General features: G+C 41.8%; 1 protein-coding gene across 1 annotated transcript; it reads left to right on the top strand.

Moving 5' to 3' along the window:
* The first annotated feature begins 2,582 nt into the window (after positions 1 to 2,582).
* Positions 2,583 to 3,527, top strand: LOC114171205. The gene has a single exon (XM_028056391.1). It carries the CDS (start codon positions 2,583 to 2,585, stop codon positions 3,525 to 3,527), a length of 945 nt encoding a protein of 314 aa, XP_027912192.1.
* The last annotated feature ends 8,834 nt before the right edge of the window (positions 3,528 to 12,361 follow it).

The raw sequence follows: 12,361 nt of genomic DNA, 5'->3' as shown, positions 1-12,361 counted from the left end.
GTTTGACGAACTTGCTTCTTATCGACGAACCAAATGCATAATAAAGCACTATGAACAAGCTTCCTTTTTAAACATGGAAGTTGGTGTGTTTCATTCATATGCTTATCCTTTTGTTCCTGTAAAATGACATCACAAACTATATAAGAAAAAACAATTACGAATAAACTTTCTCTAGTTTCATTTCTTTTTCTTTATTTTCCCTTCCTTCTACAGTTTATATTACTTCTTTTTCTATTCTTTCTTTTTCTGTTTTCTCCTTCAGCCTACGTAGATCCTTACTGACTTGTCTTGGTGTCATAAATTCTACTTCTTTTGATGTCCCTCATGCCTCAAATAAAGGGAACGTTCATCAAGATGAAGTGTTTTAAAACGAAGCCATGCCCATCCCAAAAGAAGATGACAAGAGTCCATGGGAGCAATATCACATAATACTTATTACACGCATTGCCATTTACTGAATTTGATTCATGCTTGATCCAAATGAACGGTCGCTGGTAACTGGAGTTTCTCCACCAATCTTTGGCTCACAACATTGTTTTTGCTTCCGTAATCGAATGCAACTAAACATGGATGCCCTTCGGTTAAACACTTGTATAATAAACTTCCTTTCCTATTCCAAATCTAGATAGCCAGGCTCTGAATAGCAAATGATGTGAATCCACAAGGTTGGATTCGTTTGACTGATCTATCATTGTTGGAATGCTAACAAGCAAGAAGTTTGAGAAATTATTTAAAACAAGAAAATGGAAACATAAAAGAAGATGGAACGGAAATTGATAGACATCACACTTCCAACAATGGAAGATAAGCCTAGAGTTGAAACACACAAAGGGATAAAGGACCTTTGATTAAACTCATGGCTTCTAGAATCACTCAAGAACTTAGGAAAATCACTCTCACTAAGATAGATGAGATAAAACTCGTTTTTAGGAGGTGTCCCAACCATACCCTAGTAGACGGCCATTAGAGAAGTGAAATGGCCGCCTACCACGTAGAGACGCCTTCGCACGAAACCAGGCGGCCATCAGAGAGCACAATGGTCGCATACAAAGCAGAGACGCCTTCGCACAGAACCAGGCGGCCATCAGAGAGCACAATGGCCGCCTACCACGCAGAGCCGCCAACCACGCAAGAGAACCCCTCCGTATGGAGAACACGGCCCCCACCTAACTCCACACCCCCCTGTTAAACCACGCGGCCAGCAAACCAAAACCCGATGGCCGGTTACCACGCGAAAGGCACCTTCCCAAAAGAAAGCCACCCTCGACGCACCTCACGGCCGAGTACCGGAGACCGCCAACACCTGAAGGACCCCTTGGTAACTTCTCCCCTTTTTTACACTGGATCCAAGAATGGCTAGAAAAGGACTATTGGGCCAGAAAGCCCATCCCAGGTAGGACCCACAGGTAAAAAGGTATAAATAGCACACTATTCCATGCATTCATTACACATTAATTATTCTCTGAAACCCTGACATCACCAGTGCTGACTTAGGCATTGGAGTGTCTTTTGCAGGTCTCCTACGCCACCCTCGAGCCCCTTTTTGACAAGAGAAGACCAACCCTGAGAAGACGTACAAGACCCTTGGCTGATTTGTTGACTACAGACCTCAGTCCCTTAAGAACAATTGGCGCCCACCGTGGGGCCGAAGAGTATTTCACAGATCCAAGGTAAACCCTAGGAGCAAGATGGTGTCCACGCGAAGCAGAACAGCAGATGTCCCCCCTTGGTGCCGACTGTGGAGGTTGGCGACCCCGGCCCCGTCTCGGAGGTGTCACGCATCCTGGAAGCTCAAGCCAGGATGCAGCAAGAGTTCGCGGAGTACAAGAAGAGAAATGCGGAAGAGATGGAAGCACTAAGGGAAGAAAACTCCCGCCTTAGGCGGAGGATTGAGACAGACAAAGTGGCTGGGGAGCCAAACCTCCCCCATTCGAGGATGGAGGCCCCTCCTCAGTCGAGAAATGACCCCCCTCCCTATTCAAAACTCGACGTCCATCCTACTGAGGACGATAGCGAACACAGGCCCACCGCTCCAACCTTGGGCGGCAACTATAGCTCCTTCACCTCCAGAAGAAATCGCCGCCATCCCTTCGTGGACGGGATAACGGAGACACCTTTACCCTATAAATGGAAGGCACCAACAGTTACCTACGACGGAACCACGGACCTAGACGAATTTGTGTCCATTTATACCAACCAAGTAAGCTTGTACTCCACTGATGACATAGTGCTATGCAAATCATTCTCAGTAGCCCTCAGGGGGTCGGCTCTAGAGTGGTTCATGAGCCTCCCCCCTACACTATCGACTCCTTCACCACACTCACCTCTACCTTCACCACCCAATTTGACACAAGCAGACGGCACGATCTAACCACAATCGCCCTCCTCAACCTCAGGCAAGAAGAAGGAGAACCCTTACGAGTTTTCATTGATAGGTTCGGGGCCATCGCCATGAAGATCAAGGACCTCACCCCTAACCTCATCTTGATGTACATGATGACCTCTCTCAGGCCGGGACCTTTCGCTGACGAGCTGGCAATGCGTCCCCCCTGAGTATGTAGGAACTTCGCAAGAGAGCGGCCATGTTTATAAGGGTTGAAGACATGAGACGTTACCAGAACAACGCCCAACCCGCCCCAGCGCGGACAGAGACCAGAAGGACCAACAAAGAGCCCATTCCACGGGACCATAACCGTTCCTCAGAACGCAGACCAGCAAAATTCTCGAACTACGCCCCCCTCAACGCACCCCGGTCCCGCATACTCGATGAAGTCCTGCAAGCGGAGCTCCTCCCCCCACCCAGGAAGTATCAAAACCCGCCTAACGCAGATTTGAGCAAGTATTGTCACTACCACCGCAACAATGGCCACACCACCGACGAATGCGACACTCTACGAGACAAAATAGAAGAACTCATCCGAGTCGGACATCTAAGGCACTATATAAGAGAAGTTGGGGCAGGTCCACCTAGACCCCACTACGACAAGAACGATAACAGGCGGACCGAGCGACGCAATGACCAAAGAGTCGAACACAGAGAGCCCAGGAGAGAGCCAGCCAGAGCACAGAACGCGGAACAAAGGGAACCACCGCAGCCGCAACCGCGACGAGCAGATGACAAACCCCCCTTACGAGGAACGATCAATACAATATCAGGGGGATTCGCAGGAGAAGGGAGGTCCTCCTCATCGAGGAAGAGGCACCTGAGAGCCGTCCAGCAAATACACGTAGTATCCAGCCGAACGCAAAGAAGAGTGTCGCTCATCACTTTCTCAGACTCTGACTTTCAGGGAACCGACCCCAACCAAGACGACCCCATGGTCATAACTGTAGAAGTCGAGAACTTCGCGGTAAAGAAGGTTATCATTGATCAAGGGAGCTCTGTGGACATCTTGTATTGGAAAACATTCAACAAGATGCAAATACCCCTCGCTGACCTAACCCCTCACAATGAGCCCATATACGGATTCTCAGGTGAGAGAGTCCCCACCAAAGGGTACATCGACCTTCACACAACGTTCGGATAGGGAAGGCAAACCAAAACCATTCCCATTCGCTACTTGGTCGTCGACGCCCACACGTCCTACAACATCCTCCTTGGCCGTCCATCCATCAATGCGCTGGGTGCCATAGTATCCACCCCGCACCTTGCAATGAAGTTTCCATCCCCGGAAGGCGACATCATCACAGTACATGGCGACCAACGCGCAGCCAGAGAATGCTACATGGCAAGCCTGAAACTCCCACTCCCACCCTTGACAACCCACAACATTGAACAATCCCAAGCCCACCCCACTCTGTACGGCGATGACTTGGATCCCAGAATAAACTCCGAAACACGCCTCGAACCCGTGGGCGAAACAAGGCAGCTCCTACTCGAACAACAAGGCCACTTCCTCCAGGTTGGAACTTCCCTTCCTGAAGGAAAGGTAGACCACATAGAGCAAGTGCTCAGGTAGAACGCTGACCTCTTCGCCTGGTCAGCAGCCGATCTCCCCAGCGTTCACCCTAGGATAGCCGCCCACCGGCTATCTGTTTTCCCTAACGCAAAACCCATCTCCCAGAAAAAAAGGAAGCTTGGAGAAAGTAGAAGACAAGCAGCTATAGCAGAAGCCGAAAAACTAAAACAGGCCAGTTTTGTCGGTTAAGCCCAATACACAACCTGGCTCACCAACGTGGTGCTAGTCAAGAAACCCAATGGGAAGTGGCGCATGTGTGTAGATTACACAGACCTGAACAAGGCCTGCCCCCGGGACGCTTACCCATTACCTAGCATAGACAGACTCGTTGATGGGGCCGCAGGACACGCCCTACTAAGCTTCTTAGACGCTTACTCCGGCTATAACCAGATACCCATGGCTGACGAAGACAAAATCAAAACCGCGTTCATAACCGAGTTGGATTCAAGCTTAAACTCACACAACATTAACAACACTTAAAGAACCAAAATGAAAGAAGAAACATTAAAAATGGAAAGCATAGAAGATGAAGCATGGAAGAAGCACGCCACTCATAGGGGGGGATCTAAGCCAACCAAGCCCTAGAGATGAGTGATGGTGCCGCCACTTGCAAGCAAGATAAGGCAAAGGTGAGTTCAATTCTAGGAAGGAGAGCTCACGAAAATTTAAAGGTTGAAACACAATAGTTTAGAAACAAAATGATCAACCCTTTTACAAGACAAGGAGCACCCTTTAAATAGGAGTTCTTAGGGGTCCTTTAGCAAATACAAAAACATGAAAAAGGATTAACTAGCAAACCCTAAACCTAATGTGAGAGTGAGTCTTGGCCAAGTGAAGGAAGATGATTGGTGGAGGCATTCCCATGAGGATTCTAGGCCAAAAGAGGAAGGAGACCAAGTGACCTTCTAAGGCATAAACCACAAAGGCAAAAGGAGACAAGGTACATGTCTACTTTTGCTTTTGCTTTATGCTTTTTGCTTTCCTCTCTTTTCCACTTCATCCAAGTGCTCCAATCACCAAGTGCCACCTAGCCATGCTCTACTTTCTCTTAATTACCTACAAAACAAGACAAACAAGGATTAGCATGTTGGTTTAAGTTAATCTAATCTTGGTCAAAGGTCAACTTTGGATCAAAGTCAACAAGTCAACCAAAATAAATCAACTAGAAACCAACTTAGGGAATTCAAACTAAAGTAATGCAAAACAAAGATAAAGGTGATGGAATAGAAGACTCCCCTCTAGACATGCTTCTAGTGATCCTTCTTGATGGAGCTTCTAAGGAGGTGGTCATGCCTTCATCATCCTCCCCTTCTTGGAGAGAATTCGACCACGAATTCTTAAACCCTACATCAAAAGGAGAAAGGTCACAAACATTAAATGAGTTACTTATGTTGTAGCTTGGGGGTAAGTCTAACTCATAAGCATTGTTGTTAATTCTCCTAATGACTTGAAAGGGGCCATCCCCTCTAGGGAGGAGCTTAGACTTCCTTTGAGTAGGGAATCTCTCCTTTCTCAAGTGAAGCCAAACCCAATCTCCCTCTTGGAAGATGACTTCCTTTCTTCCCTTATTACCATCCTCTTGTTGTTTCTTAACTCTCCTCTCAATGGTTTCCTTAACTTGTGAATGCAAGTCTTGGATGTACTTGGCTTTGGTCTCACCATCTTGGCAAGTCCATGCCTCATGAGTGGGTAGGGGAAGAAGGTCTAAGGGAGTTAGGGGATTGAACCCATACACAACCTCAAAAGGGGAATGAGAAGTAGTGGAATGCACAACCCTATTGTAGGCAAACTCTATGTGGGGAAGAAGTTCCTCCCACTCTCTAATGTTTTGCACTATCATACATCTTAGCATTTGCCCTAGGGTTCTATTAACCACCTCGGTTTGGCCATCACTTTGGGGATGACAAGTGGTGGAGAAAAGAAGCTTGGTGCCAAGTTTACCCCACAAGGTTCTCCAAAAATGGCTTAGGAACTTGGAGTCCCTATCACTTACAATGGACCTAGGTAGGCCATGTAGTCTTACCACTTCCTTGAAGAAAAGATTTGCAATATAAGTTGCATCATCAATCTTATGGCAAGGAATGAAATGGGCCATCTTAGAGAACCTATCCACCACTACAAAAATGGAATCCCTACCTTTTTTGGTCCTTGGGAGACCTAAGACAAAATCCATAGAAATGTCAACCCAAGGCTTGGAAGGGATAGGCAAGGGGGTGTAAAGACCATGGGGTTGGACTCTAGACTTGGCTTTCATGCATGCTATGCAACCTTTGCAATGCCTATCTACATGCTTCCTCATGTGAGGCCAATAGAAGTGTTCTTTCAAGACTTCCAAAGTCTTGTTTGGCCCAAAATGCCCCATTAATCCTCCCTCATGTGCCTCTCTAATGAGTGAGGCTCTTAAGGAACCTTGGGGAATGCAAAGTCTCTTACCTTTGAAAAGATATTGATTGAGAAGGTAAAAGTCTTTGTAAGCCCCTTGGTGGCACTCACTAAGAATGGGGGAGAAATCAACATCCTTTGGATACAATTCCTTAATATGATCAAAACTAAGAAATTTAGTTTCAAGAATGGAAAGGAGGGAATGCCTTCTTGAAAGTGCATCCGCCACAATGTTAGCCTTTCCTTGCTTATGTTTGATCACATATGGGAATTGTTCTAAGAACTCTACCCACCTAGCATGTCTCTTGTTTAACTTGCCTTGACTTTTCAAAAATTTGAGTGACTCATGGTCACTATGTATCACAAACTCCTTTGAAAGAAGATAGTGTTGCCAAGTTTGCAAAGTTCTCACAAGAGCATAAAGCACATTAGAGAGTTCCATTGCGTGTGCTTGGGGTAGAAGTTTTGTATAAATGTATCGCCATGCTATTAAGTATTTTGATTTAAGTTCTTTTCTTTCTAAGAGGTGGAATAGAATAACCCGGTTGAAGCGTAATGATCATACGTCTGTAATGCATTGTATGTCCCATAATAGGTCGTACTCTTCTACCCTTTACCGGGAGTCGATGACTATTCATAGCTATTACTTTGACATCAAAGAAGAGTTCGACCCAATGCTTTATTTCTGTCCTAGTTGATCCCAATTCGACATTAAAAGTATATTGATTTTTCCCCAATAACCGAATACTTTTGTCTGTAAATACTGCATATTTTATTCCATTCATAAATCTATTTTCTTCCCTATGAGTTCTAGTCTCAATTAAAATACTAGTTTTTACTGTTCATATGTTATGATTTGAATATACCACATCAATTCGTTATGTATGGATGATGAGATTCCATTGATACAGAGCCACTCGTTCTTTTTTCTCTGACAGATGGTCAGAACTTCATCTGGGTTCGAATCCTACTGATAGGTCTACTAGAGATCAGAAATTGTTGAAAAAAGAACAAAAGAAACATCTTGCTTTTTCCAGGCGATCGGAAAAGAAAGAAATAGTGAATTTATTCAAGATAATTATGTACTTACAAAATACCGTCTCAATTCATCCTATTTCATCCTATCGAGGATGTGATATGGTTCCAAAGGGTGAACTGGACAGTTCCAATAAGATTTCATTCTTGAACAAAAATCTGATAGACTTTTTGGAGGGAGGGTCCCATTGGCGTGCATCCAGTAGGAATTGAACCTACGAATTCGCCAATTATGAGTTGGGCGCTTTAACCATTCAGCCATGGATGCTTAGCGGGAATCCTCGTACATGGTGAATAACCAAATTCCAATTGAAGTGAAATCTTTCGGATAAATCAATGCAATTAGGAGGATTCGATGAAAGGACATCAATTCAAATCCTGGATTTTCGAATTGAGAGAGATATTGAGAGAAATCAAGAGAGTTATCCTAGATTCATGGACCCAATTCAATTCAGCGGGATTTTTCATTCATATTTTTTTCCATCAAGAGAGTTTTATAAAACTCTTGGACTCCCGAATTTGGAGTATCCTACTTTCACGCAATTCACAGGGTTCAACAAGCAATCGATATTTCACGATCAAGTATGTAGTACTCTTTGTAGTAGTGGTCCTTATATATCGTATTAACAATCGAAAAATGGTCGAAAGAAAAAATCCCTATTTGACAAGGCTTCTTCCTATACCTATGAATTCCATTGGACCCAAAAATGATACATTGGAAGAATCATCTGAGTCTTCCAATATCAATAGGTTGATTGTTCCGCTCCTGTATCTTCCAAAAGGAAAAAAGATCTCTGAGAGTTCTTTCCTGGATCCGAAAGAGAGTACTCGGGTTCTCCCAATAACTAAAAAGTATATCATGCCTGAATTTAACTGGGATTCGCGGTGGTGGAGGAACTGGATAGGAAAAAAGAGAGATTCTAGTTGTAAGATATCTAATGAAACCATCGCTGGAATTGAGATCTCATTCAAAGAGAAAGATATCAAATATCTGGAGTTCCTTTTTGTATACTATATGGATGATCCGATCCGTAAGGACCATGATTGGGAATTTTTTGATCGTCTTTCCCCGAGAAAGAGGCGAAACATAATCAACTTGAATTCGGGACAGCTATTCGAAATCTTAGTGAAAGACTGGATTTATTATCTCATGTTTGCTTTTTGTGAAAAAATACCAAAGGAAGTGGAGGGTTTCTTCAAACAACAAGGGACTGGGTCAATTATTCAATCAAATGATATTGAGCATGTTTCGCATCTCTTCTTGAGAAACAAGCGGGCTATTTCTTTGCAAAATTGTGCTCAATTTCATATGTGGCAATTCCGTCAAGATCTCTTCGTTAGTTGGGGGAAGAGTCCGCACGAATCGGATTTTTTGAGGAACATGTCACGAGAGAATTGGATTTGGTTAGACAATGTGTGGTTGGGAAACAAGGATCGGTTTTTTAGCAAGGTACGGAATGTATCATCAAATCTTCAATATGATTCCACGAGATCTAGTTTCATTCAAGTAACGGATTCTAGCCAATTGAAAGGATCTTCTAATCAATCCAAGGATTCTTTCGATTCCATTAGGAATGAGGATTCGAAATATCACACATTGATCAATCAAAGAGAGATTCAACAACTAAAAGAAAGATCGATTCTTTGTTGGGATCCTTCCTTTCTTCAAACGGAACGAACAGAGATAGAATCAGAGCGATTCCTTAAAATCCTTTCTGGATATTCCTCAATGTGCCGACTATTCATGGAACGTGAGAAGCAGATGAATAATCATCTGCTTCCGGAAGAAATCGAAGAATTTTTTGGGAATCCTGCAAGAGCCACTCGTTCTTTTTTCTCTGACAGATGGTCAGAACTTCATCTGGGTTCGAATCCTACTGATAGGTCTACTAGAGATCAGAAATTGTTGAAAAAAGAACAAAAGAAACATCTTGCTTTTTCCAGGCGATCGGAAAAGAAAGAAATAGTGAATTTATTCAAGATAATTATGTACTTACAAAATACCGTCTCAATTCATCCTATTTCATCCTATCGAGGATGTGATATGGTTCCAAAGGGTGAACTGGACAGTTCCAATAAGATTTCATTCTTGAACAAAAATCCATTTTGGGGTTTATTTCATCTATTCCATGACCGGAACAGGGGGAGATACACGTTACACCACGATTTTGAATCAGAAGATATATTTCAAGAAATGGCAGATCTATTCACTCTATCAATAACCGAGCCGGATCTGGTGTATCATAAGGAATTTGATTTTTCTATGGATTCCTCCGGATTGGATCAAAAACATTTCTTGAATGAGTTATTGAACTCCAGGGATGAATCGAAAAAGCACTCTTTATTGGTTCTACCTCCTCTTTTTTATGAAGAGAATGAATCTTTTTATCGAAGGATCATAAAAAAATGGGTCCAGACCTCTTGCAGAAATAATGTGGAAGATCCAAAACCTAAAATAGTTGTATTTGCTAGCAACAACATAATGGAGGCAGTCAATCAATATAGATTGATCCGAAATCTGATTCAAATCCAATATAGCACCCATGGTTACATAAGAAATGTATTGAATCGATTCAATTGCAACTTCGAATATGGAATTCAAAGGTATCAAATAGGAAATGATACTCTGAATCATCGAACTAGAATGAAATACACGATCAACCAACATTTATCAAATTTGAAAAAGAGTCAGAAGAAGTGGTTCGATCCTCTTATTTTGATTTCTCGAACGGAGAGATCTATGAATTGGGATCCTAATGTATATAGATACAAATGGTCCAATGGGAGCAAGAATTTCCAGGAACATTTGGACTATTTCATTTCTGAGCAGAATAGCCGTTTTCAAGTAGTGTTCGATCGATTACATATTAATCAATATTCGATTGATTGGTCTGAGGTTATCGACAAAAAAGATTTGTCTAAGTCACTTTGTTTATTTTTGTCCAAGTTACTTCTTTTTTGCCCAAGTTTCTTCTCTTTTGTCTAACTCACTTCCTTCTTTTTTATTTGTGAGTTTTGGGGGTATCCCCATTCATAGGTCCAAGATCCACATCTATGAATTGAAAGGTCCGAATGATCCACTCTGTAATCAGTTATTAGAATCAATAGGTCTTCAAATCTTTCATTTGAAAAAAAAGGAAACCCTTATTATTGGATGACCAAGATACTTCCCAAAAATCGAAATTCTTGATCAATGGAGGAACAATATCACCATTTTTGTTCAATAAGATACCAAAGTGGATGATTGACTCATTCCATACTAGAAAGAATCGCAAGAAATCTTTTGATAACACAGATTCCTATTTCTCAATGATATCCCACGATCCAGACAATTGGCTGAATCCCGTGAAACCATTTCATAGAAGTTCATTGATATACTATTTTTATAAAGCAAATCGACTTCGATTCTTGAATAATCAATATCACTTCTGCTTCTATTATAACAAAAGATTTCCTTTTTATGTGGAAAAGGCCCGTATCAATAATTATGATTTTACGTATGGACAATTCCTCAAAATCTTGTTCATTCGCAACAAAATCTTTTCTTTTTGCGATGGTCAAAAAAAACATGCTTTTTTGAAGAGAGATACTATTTCACCAATCGAGTTACAGGTATCTAACATATTGATACCTAACGGTTTTCCGCAAAGTGGCGACGAAGGGTATAACTTCTACAAATCTTTCCATTTTCCAATTCGATACGATCCATTCGTTCGTGGAGCTATTTACTCGATCGCAGACATTTCTGGAACACCTCTAACAGAGGGACAAATAGTCCATTTTGAAAAAACTTATTGTCAACCTCTTTCAGATATGAATATACCTGATTCAGAAGGGAAGAACTTGTATCAGTATCTCAATTTCAATTCAAACATGGGTTGGATTCACACTCCATGTTCTGAGAAATATTTACCATCCGAAAAAAGGAAAAAACGGAGTTCTTGTCTACAAAAATGCCTTGAGAAAGGTCAGATGTATAGAACCTTTCAACAAGATAGTGTTTTTTCAACTCTCTCAAAATGGAATCTATTCCAAACATATATACCATGGTTCCTTACCTCGACGGGGTACAAATATCTAAATTTCATATTTTTAGATACTTTTTCAAACCTATTGCCGATACTAAGTAGCAGCCAAAAATTTGTATCCATTTTTCATGATATTATGCATGGGTCAGATATATTATGGCGAATTCGTCAGATTCCATTGTGTCTTCCACAATGGAATCTGATAAGTGAGATTCCGGGTAATTGTTTCCATAATCTTCTTCTGTCCGAAGAAATGACTCATCGAAATAATGAGTTACTATTGATATCGACACATCTGAGATCGCTAAATGTTCAGGAGTTCTTCTATTCAATCCTTTTCCTTCTCCTTGTTGCTGGATATCTCGTTCGTACACATCTTCTCTTTGTTTCTCGAGTCTATAGTGAGTTACAGACAGAGTTCGAAAAGGTAAAATCTTTAATGATTCCATCATACATGATTGAGTTGCGAAAACTTTTGGATAGGTATCCTACATCTGAACTGAATTCTTTCTGGTTAAAGAATATCTTTCTAGTTGCTCTGGAACAATTAGGAGATTCTCTAGAAGAAATACGGAGTTTTGCTTTTGGTAGCAACATGCTATGGGGTGGTGGTCCCGCTTATGGGGTCAAATCCATACGTTCTAAGAATAAATATTGGAATCTCATCGATCTCATAAGTATTATACCAAATCCCATCAATCGAATCGCTTTTTCGAGAAATACGAGACATCTAAGTCATCCAAGTAAAGCAATCTATTCCTTGATAAGAAAATAAAAAACGTGAATGGTGATTGGATTGATGATCAAATAGAATCCTGGGTCTCGAACACTGATTCGATTGATGATAAAGAAAAAGAATTCTTGGTTCAGTTTTCTACCTTAACAACAGAAAAAATGATTGATCAAATTCTATTGAGTCTTACTCATAGTGATCTTTTATCAAAGAATAACTCTGGT

This window comes from Vigna unguiculata, unplaced genomic scaffold (assembly GCF_004118075.2).
Source record: "Vigna unguiculata cultivar IT97K-499-35 unplaced genomic scaffold, ASM411807v1 contig_135, whole genome shotgun sequence".
Lineage (NCBI taxonomy): Eukaryota > Viridiplantae > Streptophyta > Magnoliopsida > Fabales > Fabaceae > Vigna > Vigna unguiculata.
Note: the sequence above shows the minus strand (reverse complement) of the source record. Positions and strands in the feature narration are given on the sequence as shown.

Bases quoted from the DNA above. Each gene is read 5' to 3' on its own strand.
- LOC114171205 (XM_028056391.1), top strand. From the start codon at position 2,583: ATGTTTATAAGGGTTGAAGACATGAGACGTTACCAGAACAACGCCCAA.